Source organism: Ambystoma mexicanum, chromosome 2q, assembly GCF_040938575.1.
Source record: "Ambystoma mexicanum isolate Mex_15411 chromosome 2q, UKY_AmexF1_1, whole genome shotgun sequence".
NCBI lineage: Eukaryota > Metazoa > Chordata > Amphibia > Caudata > Ambystomatidae > Ambystoma > Ambystoma mexicanum.
This window is the reverse complement of record NC_090924.1, coordinates 869081690-869097106: the sequence shown is the minus strand read 5'-3', so window position 1 is coordinate 869097106 and position 15417 is coordinate 869081690. Positions and strand designations below refer to the sequence as shown.

The 15417-nt window shown below is 42.5% G+C and overlaps 1 protein-coding gene across 1 annotated transcript in view; it reads right to left on the bottom strand.

Moving 5' to 3' along the window:
- Positions 1-241: 241 nt before the first annotated feature.
- The window catches only part of ODAD2 (outer dynein arm docking complex subunit 2), a 1183909-nt gene continuing 1168733 nt past the window's right edge, over positions 242-15417 (bottom strand). Inside the window, exon 20 of the mRNA XM_069648108.1 lies at positions 242-655. Within this exon, the coding sequence (XP_069504209.1) occupies positions 542-655 (114 nt within the window). The 3' untranslated portion in view covers positions 242-541. The remainder of the gene's footprint in view (positions 656-15417) is intronic.

Here is a 15417-nt window from a genome sequence, read left to right as displayed (position 1 = left end):
AAAACTTGGTAGGTTTTACCGTTTGATTGTTTAGCACTTGCCTCTTCCCCTCAGCCCCGACTGTACAAGCAAAGACGATTGCAAACATTTGATGTTCGATATCAACAGATGGGAAACGGCTCTGAAACTGTATCTGCTTCCAAATATGTTATGCAGACTGAAAGGGGCTGGACAGCAATTAAAGCAATGTCAAAAGACAGGGAAGAGCACAAAACATTAAAGAGGACACACACACTTCAAACAATGGCCACATGTATTTATTAATTTATTATAATTATTTATATATATTCATATAGTATATTCATTATTAAAGAAAAGGATAATTTTCCAGGAACTTGCATGTCAAATATACACGATGTGTAACAATGTACTTAGAGCTGTTCCAGAATATAAAGATGTCTAATAATGTACTTTTCCTAAATGTGTCTTTGTATGACTTGCTGATTCCTGAGTCATTTATTTGATGGTCGGAAGTGTGGAGGGTGGCATTTTCTCAACAAACTGTTGTGCAAGTGGAGGCGCCAGTAGTCCTTTTCCAATTTCAACCATATCTTGCCTTCTCAGTAGCAAGAGCCAATCTGCGAATATTTGATATGCAACCCGCTGCTGCTTCTTGTAAATGTTCATCTGAGGACCCCACCATATCCAACAGAAGCTACCACAAAAAAGAGAAAAACATCAATAATTAAGACTTTTCGCAAAACAACCAGCATTAGAAAGCAATTTGAACTCAGTGTCGTTGAGCCATTAGCCACAAAATGATATTTGATATCAAAACATCAACAATAGGTCTCAGTGGCAGCAATGCTGGCCAGTTCTCCGTATGATTTCATCCTCCATTTTGGACCCCTGACTGAAAGCAAATCCCCTGCGAGAACGAGAGGTCACTTTTGACATGTTTTACATGTTTGTAGTGCTGCCGGAGACGGGCTTGTTTCACTTTATTTTTTTTAACTGATACATTACAAACATGTACAGAAGGGCACAATGATTGAAGCTTGCACCACAAACTGAAAATAGGTGTGTGCTCCATATGTGTCATAGTGCAGTGCAATGCGTACAACTTGCGGTCATGACAAAGACTCTAAAGTGCAAATTCAGTGTCATCACGAGTGCAGCATCGTGATCACAATACACCTAAAGACTAGTGCGAGTAGCTGAATAACACACAGCTTCATAGGCTCCTACTTAAGGTCCCCAACACGTATGCTGCCTTCTATGTGACTGCTAGTACAAGCCAGCTCTGTCATACGCAATTCTGATATACATCATGTGTGGTATGCTCAAATAAGAAGCAGCAGCTGTGGGAGGAGAACCCTCTCACAATTAAAACAAACTTTGTTGAAGCGAACAATGTTGGCAGCACAAAGGCATTTACATGCAATAAACCATTTGAAAGCCATATCATGCTATGGCCTGCTTCCCATAGCTGTCATTGATTTGACTAGTAGCAATATCTTGTATTCAAGCGTAAAGAGAACATTCAATTTGTGTGCACCAATTAGTCAACATTATTATGTTTTTATCATGAACACAATATATAAAACGATGCACTTTTCTGAAAGGATAGGACCATGGCTCACAAGGAACTTTGCCATGAGCTAAGAAACTATTTAGCATGAGGTGTTAACTAGATAACTATTCAAAGTTATTATGATGAATCACGAATAACAATATATGGAGTAATACTAAATTCTAGTTGCAATGCATGAGTATAACTCTTTTACATACCAACTGTAACTGAATCATTGTGAGACAATTCCAATTTGGTCTGTTAAGCATCAATAAGACACATTAGATAATGATTTGGCTAGAAAACAATTTGGTCAAGTGGGTGAGCCAGGATTTTAGACTTTGTTTCCTGGGAGACCACATCGCCTCTCATCCCAAATTTGATATTACATCAGCCTCCAATGACTAAGGCAGAGTTCGTTTTCAACACCTAAATGAGCACTTTTTGTTCAATAAATCTGACTTGCAAAGTACTAACCTAACTTCCATGGAGCTCTGCTACACTCCAGTTGGGCTTGCACTTTATAAATCACATGCACAAACACTGAAAAATAGCACTGACTATATATATATATATATATGTATATATATATATATATCCGAAGAAAAGGAGGAGAAGGCAAACTGCACTCCCGTGGGCCAGATGCTGGTGGCAAAATCCACAATTCCGGCCAAAATAAGGAAAACACTGTGTAATGAATACGGATGTTTAATGTTTAAAAAAATATGATACAAAAAAGTATACAGCACATCAAGCAGCAAAACAAAGACAGATGCAGGACGCCGTGGTGCACAATCCTGCAACACAATGCGTTTCGCGCTACACTGAGCGCTTGATCACGTGGGGGGAGAAAAAGTTGGCTGGTATAAATATAAACAGTGCAGGCAGTCCTACAACTCTGTCAGTCAAATTCTAAAAGTGCAATGGCAGTAGGTGAAAATATTGGCGGCCATGATGGAATGGAGTCAAGAGCATGTATATGCAAAGGAAGCTGGAATCAAACCTAAGCAAAGGTAAAAAAGGGGGCAAAACCACAGACCATATAACAAATATAGAAGCATATTAGGAAAAATAAGTAATATTATCTCTCAAAATGGGCAAGAGCAGAAAATAAAACTGAAAACCTACTATTAGACTGCAGAGCCAGAGCCATTCAGAAAAAGGCACAAGTTAACATGTATCGGCAAAGCCAATGAGTCTGGAGGTGGCCAAGGGAAAAAAAAATAGCAGATGTGCAGCAATGCTGAATAGTTCGAGGGATAGCAAAAGTGGTAATCGAGAGTGAGGGAGACTGGCAAAATATCTTGCACCGGCGAGCATGTACACAAAACAGGCTACGTTGTTCAACAAATTGTAAAGTGGTAATAAACCACATTAATAAACGACTTCATTAATAAACTACTTCAGGTAATAAACTATTTCATTAAACAGTGAGTATGTAAGGAAATAACGTGCCTCGTGCTAAAAGTGGAAGATCTCTTAAACTGAGCTACTTAAACGTCATTTCAATTTGCAGCGGAGCTATTTTGAGCTTTTATTATATCTTTTATCAGACAAAGGGTCCTGGAGTGCTGCAAAGAAAGAAGAGGTAGAATGACAGAGGGGCATTTCAGGAGGTCATATTAGATTGGTGTCCCAGGGCAAATAATACCAGTGGCGTATATTATAGGTGAAACAACTTGGGGTCATTTAAAGAACGCACAATTCAGTAATCATGTATTCATATGTGAGCTGATGCATTTTAAATCATTGTAGCACATTCATTTATGTTTAAAAAGGTCTGACAATGAAGATTCTATTAAACAATATCAGATGTAAATTGCATTTTGATTTTCTGAAGTTAGTGAACGAATCTGCTCGTTTTTTCATGTATTAGTAGAAAAACATAGGAATCACATCTCACTAAGATGGCTACATACCCGTCTTCTGAAGCACTTCCAAAGCAAGGATTGCAGTTAGAAAAGGCCCACCAGAGCGTATGGTTTGGATGGGGGTGAAATGTCGAGAAATGCACAAGTTTTAGCAAGCCTTTGGGTATGGAGTGAGTGAACACATAGCCAAACAACAGTATAGGCTGTGTCCCTTTTTGTTGCCATCTCCCTCTTATCTCAACTTCCTATGCCAATCGTTTGGGCTTATATATGGCGCTTTAAGTGGCAACTAATAGCCAAAAAAAGAAAACTAGATGGAACCGTGGAGTTCAGGTGTGAAATCTGGAGACAAGCAGGTGGATTGTGAGTGAGTGATAATGTGTAATTCCTCATTAAAAAAAGCAGGACCATATTTTAACTGCTGTCCCTTATTGGCTGGAGAGAAGATTCACATTTTGACAATCAATGGTTGAGAACTAGTTCCCTTGGAAGGCTCTACAGTCTATTTAACTGACTCACATAACAACATCCACGGTCAAAGCTAAGGGGTTTTGGATGTTGTATCGCAAGCACAGCCTCACATCATCACTGGTAATAACAATCATTTAAGTGGTTAACGCAAAACTAGGGCACACTTCGATAAGGAAACATCAGAGCATAAGCCTTCGCCTCTCAAGCCACAGACATCTTGGAGTCATGTTATTATATTGACAGCAGAGACAACCATTTGTGCCTAAGCACACAGAGGACGTTCACTTTTCAGGAAATCACCATGCTTGAAGGAAAAATGACACCCCACTAGGGAATGGTGCACCCCTTATACACCTTTGCCATCTAGAATTAGCCACATCAATAGTTTAAATGCCACTGGGTGTTGGTAAACTGATAGGATCAGCTGCAAGACACTAATGATGGCTAAGGCTCAAATAGCTGATGTAGGACACAAAGGGCCTCATCACGAGTTGGGGGGTAACGCCGGCGCTATTAGCGCCGGCGCTAATAGCCCTACCGCCAAACCCCCCGGCGCTACTAGCACAAGATCACGGGTTTGGCGGAATGGTTATTTCCCATTTCCCATTGGGCCCATTCGGGAATTCCTCATTCCCCATTGGGCCCAATGGGGAAAATTCACGCTATTACAGCTGGCGGATTTCCTGCCGGCGGTAAACGCGCCGAATATCAGCAAATTTGCCATGATTTCCCACCAGCTCAGAGCTGGGGGGAAATGCGCCAAGGCCATGAATTGCCAGACCCTTAAATGCAGCAGTAACAGCGCTACCGCCGCATTTAAGGGTTACCGCCAGACTCGTGATGAGGCCCAGAGTGTTTATTCAAGGATATTCAGTACATCAGCCCAAAGTTCTACTGCTGCTCTGAATTACCAACAGTCACCTCTGGAACCTCACTGTCATTCATTCCACGTTCTATCAAAACCCTGTGATCTCACAACCTGTGGATTGCAGAGAAAATGACAGAGAGGGAATGGGGACGAGGGGGAAGGGAACAAGAATGGGTAGCGAATTGGGTAAAAGCACTACTGAGATATGCAGTGTCCGGCAGAGAGTCGAGGGCTTCTTGTTGCCGCTCCCTTGAACAGAGGAGTCCGCCTCCATGGGCCAGTTCGAGTGCGCACCTAAAGACGTGGTTGGCAGGAGCCCAGTTTCAGCGGAAAGTTCTGTGCGGTCTTGCAGGCAGCACGCTGCATGCAGAGTGCAGAAGCAGGCAGATAGAAGAGACTCAATGCCGGCAGACCTCAAGGATCATAGGATTCTGTGAGTATTTCTGTGCACGAGAACGCCTGCGGGGGAAGGGATAACTGTTGTTAAAATTGAAAAAAGAATATTGACAAGAGAGAGAATAGATGCTTCCAACGATTAGTTGGGGTATGGCCACGGGGCAGAGCGTAAAGCGGGGGAGGCAGTAAAAAGAATAAGAAGATACACCCCATATGATATAACCCATATGATATACCACATATAAGGGAAGGCAAATGTGTAGAATAGATTATATTGATGATATAGTTGTGGCTGTTCTTTTGGTATGTGATAGGACGATAGCAGTGTTTTGTGTGTTGATAAAGTAGCAGCTAGGATAATTTGGAGGTAAATATGGAATAGGTTGAGATTGGGTATCGCTGGTGTGAGTTAGGAGGATATTCTGTTGAGATTTGTAAACACTGAAAGGAGGGGGCGTGAAAAGGAGAGTAATCGTGGGAGTGTGTTGAAATGGAGATTATTGAAAATAATTGATACATTGAGTTAATATTATCATAATGGTGGTCACCCCATTATTCATTTGTCCAAGTCACTTTCCCAATATAAACGAAAGATTGTAAAATAATCATGTGCAATGGGTCAAAGACACAGCTAGCAAAATGGTCCAGCCGTGGCCGCAAGAATGGACCCACTCAAAGCATCTGCTGCAATGTATGCACACTTATTTACATGCCACACATAAGGGAAGGAAATGACCGAGCAGACTGAGCTTACTCGACTAGTGGAAGATGTTTGAGGAGGTGGAGCATGTCAGAAAAAGAAAGTAGAAAAGACGAAGTGCATTTGAAGCCAACACCGCCTCCTCCCCTCAACCATGGACTCCGTATTCGACTGTGTCAGGATTATATCCAATGCAAGCTGCTGCGGGTTACAGTAACCCACGATATGTGCCCCTGGAAGCAGAAGGTAATAAGGGTAGGGAAAAGGAAAGTGCCACAAAAGGAACCTTGGCAGAGCATGTAGAACATGATAAATGGCACAGTTAAGAAGTGCACCTAAAGGAAGGTAAAGAAGAGTTGAAAAGAGCGAAAAGCATAAAGGGTTGGTAACAAGAAACCACAGTTGTACCTGACAAGTGAGTGGGAGGACAGATATTATTTATATAGATGGACGGAATACCGACAATGACAACGGGAAGGCCTTAGAGAAGGGGGATGAGCAGAGAAGAGTATCGAAGGGAAGTAAATTCCAGCATTAGTCGAAGAATGGCAGAGGACAGAGAGAGGGAAAAGAGCATGAGAGGAGTTGCAGGTATCGTTAGCAGAAACATAATAGACAAAATAGAAAGTGGAGCGTACGTGAGTGGAGGAATCCCCAACAATGTGCTACAAGAAGTAGAGGACGAGGAAGCAGAGTGGTAAGATGAAGAGGTGGTGGCACAAGCTCATCAAAAAGGTACACCTGGAAATCCAGAGTATCGACTAATAGACGATCTAATACAGAACAGAGCACCATTGCTCCCAGGGCTCTCCTCCCAATAAATTCAAGAAGGAAAACGCCATGGGCCCGATTCAAGCAATTTTTTGCACGGTAAAATTGACTTTGCACTCCCGACACAAACCCTGATTCATGGAACTGTGCAAAGTCAAAGTATATTTTTGGAGGGCAAAGTCAGTGCAAAGTTAATTTTGTACTGCAAAAATGACTTTGCACTGACTTTGCCCTGCAAAAATACACTTTGCACAGTTCCATGAATCAGGGTTTGTGTCGGCAGTGCAAAGTCACCTTGAACCGTGCAAACAATTCCATGAATCGGGCCCCATATGTAAATATATTAAGACATTTGCCAGGCCAACGGGCAAGCTGCATGACAATAACATCGAAAGGGAAGAAGGGTGCTGCTGCACCCGTACGTAAGGCAGGGGTGACACAGTTATCATTACTTCAGAAGGGGAAGGGGCTGGCTCAGTATGTGACTACATTGCCATTGTGGCTGCAGGGGCAGGGAAGTGGATTTATCAGTTGGAGAAAAAGGCGGCAGGAATGACATTAGATATAGGGGACACGATATTGGGAGGGAGAAAAATCAGATGTATGAAAAAGAGCAGCTTATCCCGGTGTGCCGGGACAAAATAATGCACATGATGGTTCACTGTTTAACAATCAGAGAACAGGCGTTTGGAAGGCATTGGAGGTTCAATATCCCAACACATCGGACATGAGTGTGAGTATGACACGTAGAATGAGGATAGACGAGGATCCATCAGCATACACAAAAGAAATACAAGCGAAGTGGCGTTTTGAAACTATGGCACTGTGGGAAAAAAATGTACCCATAGCTTTCCACATTTTATGCCAGGGTCTCCCCGATGGAGTGCAGAAACAGCTAAACAAAATAGTAGGGATTGAAATGAAACAATGGTGCGAGATACAGTTAAATATTGTTCATTATTGTCGACAGAGACAAAAGAAGGAGAGGTACAAGATAGAAGAGAGACAAAGAGATAAGGATAATTAGGTTCAAAAGAAATTATCAAAGGTAATGAGGGAGGGAGCAGTGATACCGAATGTTGGGGGAGAAAATTATGAGCAGGAATATCAACAGCAAGGGGTGAACAGATATATGGGAGGAAGAGGAGACAGTAACTATTACCCTCAGGGAAGGGGATATGCACCAAGGGGAAGAGGATATGGATTTGGAGGCAAATATGGAGGAGGTTATGGTGGAATAGGACTACGATTTGGAGGGTTTGGTGCATAGTTTTGACATGTGGTAAGGCTGGACATTATACACAAGCGTGCAAGAGTAGTGGAGCAATGAACGGAGGGTGGCAACAACCTGCCCCAAGAGGGGGGCCAGTATTTCCCCCGCAATATGTTGAACAGAACACAGCAAGACCAAGGCACAAATCAAAATACACAGCATCAACCATTCCCACAACAAACACAACAACAACCGCAAATGCAGGTGCAACCACATATGCACCAGACACCACTGCAAAACACAGTGCAGATGCAGCACTTTCAGCACCCACAGCAAGCACTTAATCCATTACAAATGCAAACACAACAGTCTGGACGGTGGGATAGGAATATACTGCCAGAAATTACAGTATCCACCACAAGGACTGTGACAGTGGTGGGAGGGAACCCCTTTACAGAAACAGGGAAGAGCATGTATCCACAATAGGACACCACACAGAGAAGCTTGATGTGTTCACTGCTATCAGTACCTTCTGACCCAGAAGAGGAACCCCGAGTGGGGTGACAATAGGGGATAGGACGTTTTCCTTTTTGGTTGACACTGGGGCAAAGAGATCTTGTGCCAGGGAAGGAGGGTTTCCACTGTCACAAATAATGATGGATGCACAACGGTTCTCTGGGGCTATGATAAAGGTTCCATTCACGGCAGAGGTAGATATAACAGTGGGATGCTGTGACTAGCTATAACAGTGGGAACAGTGGAATGGCTGCATCATGATTGTATTCCCGGAAGAAGACGCCGGTTATCATATTGGGATGAGACCTAATGAGTAAATTAAACATGACAATCTCATTCACAGAGGGAGGGATAATATGTTTGACATCAGGAATTCATTATGAAAATGCAAGAGTTTATACGGGTGACGGCATTACAAGGGATAACCTTAAATTCAGAACTATTCCTTTATGAAGCACAGGTGTTGTTAGGATGACTTCCACGAATAGAAGATACTTTGCTACAATTACCTGTCGAGTTTTTGTTTAGAGCAGAAGTACCCACAGATGTAGCAGAGAGAGATCATAACAATACATCTAGAAGCAGCAGTGATGCAAGAGGACAGAGTAGTCTTACATGGGACAGACAAGGAAGGTGTTAACTGGCATACAGCCATATCACTGGACTCATCACAATGGGCGAGTGACATGACAGATGATGAATAGTTTGAGGATGACGATACCGAGGAAGTCATCTTTGAAAAATATCCATTCCATAAAAATTGCAAATACAATACAGAGAAATTCCACCGATAATACTGTTGGCTAAAAAGGGACCATCATTTATGCAACAAGATTTGGTACCAAGGTAACAAGTGTATTATGGACTAGCAGCCCTTATGATGTAGGTCTGCTGAAGGGGATTGGAGCAGTATGAACAGAATCAAAGGAGAGAGCAATGTTGCCCAGAGTCAAACAATATCCCATGTCAAGAGAGGCCGATGAAGAAATTTATGAAACGATTGCCACCTTGATGAGGCAGGGCATCATTGTGCCACCTGAAGCCCCATACAACACTGTGTTGAACCCTGTAAAAAAACAAGGGGAGAGTCTTGGAGATACATACAAGATTGACACCCCTTAAATAACATTGTGGAGGCAGCGTATACAGTACTGCCCCACCCAGCTACAATTCTGTGTAACATACCACCCCTGCTACACATTTTACAGTGATTGATTTTAATAAAAACACCTTAGTTTCCATTCAATTATATGTAGATTCTTAATATCTCATGGCATTTACTTACAGCGGGATCCAACGTCAACACACAAGACTCCCAAAGGGGTACGGCGAGTCCCTCAGACACCCAGCACAATCATACAGTATGTTGATGATTTGTTATTGTGTAGATCGACACAGGAAGAGTGCAAGACAGACCTAGTAACGTTAGTAACAGACAGAGGGTACAAGGTGGACAAAGAGAAATTGCAGCATTGCCAGGAAGACTTATTATACCTGGGCCAAATAAGGAAGGAGAGTGACACCCAACAGAGCAGAATCAATTGTACACAAACCCCGTCCAGTGACAGTGAATGACTTACAGCAGTTCCTGGCGCTATGTAACTATTGCAATACAAAAAGGAGGTGGGCCAACTAGACCAGAGATGACAGCTGACTATTTTAAGTCATAGTAGCATAGCATTTATTGTACAAAAAACAATCATTAGAAAGATCGATGGCATTTACATCAACAAAAGTAACTATTGACATGTGTTGGTCTCTGATTACAGCACATACGTTTGGCCACTTTTAGGACTGAAGGAAGCACAGAAAGAGAAGAGCCCCACAATATGGACAGACAAGATGATGCCCTGTGAGGCCCTGTGAGAAACAATAAGACAGCACCCATGTTAGGAATACCAGATTACAAGCAATCATTTTATTTATTCTCACATTCAAATGGAAAAGTGATGATGACTGTCCTCACACAACAGACTTCAATTAGAGACAAACACTTAGCATAGTACAGTGGGATCTTAGATCCAGTGATTAGAGGGCTTTTCCCATGCAAACAAGCACTGGCTGATGCAGCCTTTGCAATTGAGAAAACATCTGCATGCCTTATTTGCGGTTCTTGATAAACGAAGGTCCACACTCACTACACTGAGAGCCTCTGGATATGAGGTTATATTGTCCAATCCCTCAATAAACATTGTTCAATGACGCACAGCGAATCCTGCAAGATTTATAGCTGAACCAGTATAGGGAGGAGAATAAGTTCATAAATGTTCCAAATACACATACATACATGGCGATGTATCCCAAGTAAAAGAAATGAAGTTAGAGGGGGAGAGGTGGTCTTTGCTGATGGGTCATCGACCATCGATCAGAGCACAGGATTGAGGCATTTGGGAGCAGCAGTGATGAGGAGCAAGGATGATGATGTTGAGATTCTGGAAAACATCAGATTACCAACACACTTTTTTGGACAGGCAGCTGAATTAGTAGCGATAATATTGGCATTTGAAGAGCATGAGGACAAGGTGGTAACGATATATTCTGACTCTACCTATGTGACGTCTTCAGTACACTCAGGACTGTCATGGTGGAGAAGGAGGGGCTTACAACATGCAGATGGCACACCAGTACAGCTTGCCACAGTATTAGGAAGATTGCTAGATGCATTGGCATATCCCATGGCAGCCGCTGTGGTGGAGTGCGCAGTCCACACCAGGGTCCACAGATTTAGTTTCCTGTGGTAATGAAGCTGCAGATACAGAAGCAAAAAGAGCAGCATATTTCCCATGGATAGCAGAAATTACAATTACCCCGCACAAATCTATGCTCAACATGAAGATAACAGAGAGCTATAATGCATTGCCATTAATGAACTATAGGAATTACAGGGATGCGCACCACAGACCGAACAGGATCTTTGGATAAAGCATGGATGTTCATATCCCTAACTGACGTGGTTTGGTGACAAGACAGCACAGGAAAGCCCATAATGCCACTTGAGTTGCTCACAGTAGCGTTAGAACAGCTGCACTAACCAGCACACGCCACAAGGGAATATAGAGCAGCAGATGTTTCGGAGCACTGGTTCATCCCAAACTTGTATGATCATGTTGTTAATTTGATTGTTAATTGCGCCACATGCCAGCAATATACCGCTGGGCATACTCTGAGCATGGTGAGATGAGCAATACTCTGCCCTATAGGCCCATTTTGGCACTTGCACATCGACTATGCTGATATGCTCCAAAATTGTAAAGGAAACCAATCTATGATTGTGCTGGTGTGTCCTTTTTCACAATGGATCGAAGCAGGACCATGAACCCACGCAGACACCAGGTTAGCTGCTAAGTTCCTCGCATGCAGGGTGTTTCGCCAATGGAGAATGTGTGAAGTGCTGCGGTCAGACAATGGTCCACACATTGTAAACAAGCTATTTTCTGAATAAACTTCCCTGCTTGGCATCAAGCACAAGCTTTGTACTGTTTACAACCCACAGGCCAATGGCATTGTGGAATGCCTCAATGGCCTCTTAAATGAATGCACTGCAATATAGAAGATACCCTGAAAAGAAATTGGTTGCACTGCCGGCCTTGGCTCTCTTTGCCTCATGCAATCAGCCAGGTTTGGACAACCACCTCATGACCCACGAAAACGCTATGAGCAGAAGGATGCATGTTCCCATTGTTCCTCCCACCCATGCTTCATTGGATGTAGAGAATTCTGCTTCAGTGCTAGGTGATGGGATGCATGATTATTTAACTGCCATTACTAAATGTCTGAAATGCATATCTCGACAGATCAAGGAGCAGCAGTGGGGGCCAAGAAGAAACCAACAACAGTATTAGATGTGAATGCTGTAATACCCCCTTGCCCAGGTTTCCAGGAGATCTAATCTATGTGTGGAACTTTGTCTGCAAGTGGCACAAGCTGTGTTTCAAGAGCCCATTTACAGGCCGGTATGCAACACCTGCAGTAAAAATGCTCAGCAAAAAAGTGTGGGTGTATATAGGAGATGTCCAGATGTTTGTAGGCATGCCCCCCTGTCAAACGAAGAGTCAGAAGAAGAGGAGGAGGTGACTGGACCATAGATGAGGGTCAGAGCGCGATCTGACCAACAAGGCGAGAAGTGATTCTGCACCACCAAGAATACACTTTTCTAGAGCTACTGCTTTGATATCTCAACATGTAAAAAAAGGAGCTATCTGGAGAAGGCAGACTCCAACCCCATCACAATTTGTGCTTTTTTCTTTTAATTTTGCTGCTTCTGGTTTACATACCAAATATTGAGAGTTCTCATTGGTAACAAGATTAATGTAACTGCTAATATGAGTGAGGGAATGACAGAAGTTAGGCAAGCAGTCGTCAATGATGAACATCTGTTCAGACATTTCCATGGTCATACACAGAAATAAATAATCTTTGGTATCGTCATATGACCATGGTGGGAAGGGTGAAATCGTATGAACACTGTTTTGTGTGCTCACTCCTTCCGTATGCCTGGAGTGTATCCAGATTGTTTGTGGCCAAGGAAATACCAGTAAAGAGGGCACACGGTTTAACTCAAATTGCGCTATGCAAAAGAAGGGGACAATTCCAGGGAAACTCAGCTTCTATAAAATGGAGAACAGAGGCAGATTCCAGCATTAAAACAAGGCTATCAAAGAAAAGACAATGGTGAACGAAGTGATGAAATATGTATCGTCAGGACCACAAAGGGAAGCAGTAACAGTAACTGCTCAACCACTATTGTGTTGCAGTAACGAACAAGGACAGGAGATACCCCTTTGCTAGGATTGGATGCAGTTACACATAGCTGGAGAGGTGTATACCAGCCACGGTTGGGTAGAAGGGACAATGGGATATAGAGCAGATGCACTTCTAGGTTTCTCATGGCATCCTGTGGAAAATGCTAACACAAAATGTATAGAAGATGGAAACAATATGCCAGACTGTTGACATGTGCCCGTACACAAACCTAAAAAAACCTTGCTGTGTTTTAGAAACTTTGGCACAGTGCAGATAGGGAAGAATGCGGGATCTAAACGCATTATGGATTTAACAGGCATGAAAGTAGGCATGGCAGTATTTATCGACCACTATTGTGCCTGTGGTTCACAGGCCTATATGCATCTCCCGCTAAATTGACGGAGGCATCTGCTTACTAGCAGTCTTACACGCACCGGCACTGGTGGTGCCCCAAAGTGATGTGGTGCAAATAGACTACACCCTAATGAAAAGAGACAAGAAAGAGGAAAGGTCACAATGCACAAGACGAGACCGTTATTTCTAGAGAGAATCAGTAGACATACTAGACAATATCCCATTTGAGCACAGACCATTTAGCAAAACACCTACGTTTTTGACAACTATTCTCGCCCCTGGTTTACAAATGGCAGCAAATACCAAATGGTTGCAGATAACCAGGTGGGAGTTACAGTGGGCCATAAATGTCACAGAGATGGGGTTTAATGTGATTGAAGAAGAGCTGAGAGACATCCAATTGATGACTCTCCAGAACAGATATGTCCTCTACCTCCTCACTGTCATGGAGGGAGGCATGTGCACAAAAAGTGTCTCATGCTGCTGCACAGTTATACCTGCACACAATGAGCAGAATGGGAGTTTGACAGAACCAATAACATCCTTGCAAAATATGCATGCAAAAATGGTCCAAGAAACCAGTGAAGTTAAGGATCAGGACTGGTTTACAGCTCTATTCTCATGGGTGCCAACCTGGGTGCGTAACCCATTTAAAATATTAGTTTTCCTGGTGTTAGTATTAACAGTCCTCTGTGTTTTGCAATTAATACTGTGGCAGTGTAAACAATGGGAAGAAGGCTGTAGAGAAGCACATGATGACAGTAATACCAGGTAGAGATAACGTGGGGCATATACAAACCTATGTGGGGAGATTTTTCAACTTTTAAAACCCCGCACATCACTAAGGCGGTTTGGGTTTGTTTTGTAGTCGTTCCTGTTATATATCCAGATTTGGTGTTTTGGACGCTCTGTAGTCCTCTACAGATTAAGACAAGGTTAGTTATTCTTCTGTACTTTGTTAAATCTGTTGTACTTTACTGACCTGTGTTTGATGTTCCGAGGTGGAACAGGCTTAGGGCGGCAAGTAGTTTGAAAACACATTTTTTGTGTTTCCACAGATTCTTCCTGTGCTATTCCCGCTACCCCACTATCCACCTGAGGTGCATTTTGGGGATTTTCCCTGGTCCTTAGGATTTGGAGGAGAGATTTATTTATTATTGCCCCAAATTTACAATAGTACTAATGACTATTTTTGTTTTTCCCTTTTGGAAGCCTATAACGTGGAGAAAGTCAAGTGTTTGCATGAGAGACTTACTCATAAATCGAGTAGAAAGTGTTTTGAGGGGATCTTAAACTTAGATTTCCTGCATTATAAGTGGCCCATCTATATTGCTCCTGATGAACGCTCGTCACTCAAGGGATTATGAACAGAAATGTGTTGAGTATTGGCCGATGCTGAATAGCAAAGGCTTTGTGTGTACACTTCTGTTAGACTAAGTCATATTAAGCTTTAGAGATCATTAATTATAGACTTCTCGAACATTTTTTGTAGGCTTTATAGAATACAGCCTTTTTTCTACTTTGTGAGTACACGTGTCACTTTTTAGCCTTTTTTTGCACATTGTTTTGTTTGTCCACAGAGCATTTTTATTACATGTGTTTTTGACTGTACATTTATATGTGTATTTTTGATTAATTGTATGTATTGTAGTCATTTTCTATGGGTTTTAATATTAATGTAATAAAGTAAAAGTAGAGTATTGTTATTCATTATAGAGTTTTCCTTTCACCACAGTATAGGTTGCCTTTCTCACTACCCCATTGTTTTATAAGTGTTCCTCTGTCCAGGAAGAGGTGAGGACTGCAAGTTTACATTTTTATACTGGTGCGTCCCAGTTTTCCCTCTTTGGTTTTTGCATATGCACACCTAAACAGATGAACCACATTAAATGTACATCATTGAAAGACCAACAAGTCCCCCAGGCTGTCATGATGCCTACCTCCAAGGAGCCAGGTCCGACCCAGCAACTCCAGAGGCAGGCATCATTCCCCCCAGGGAAG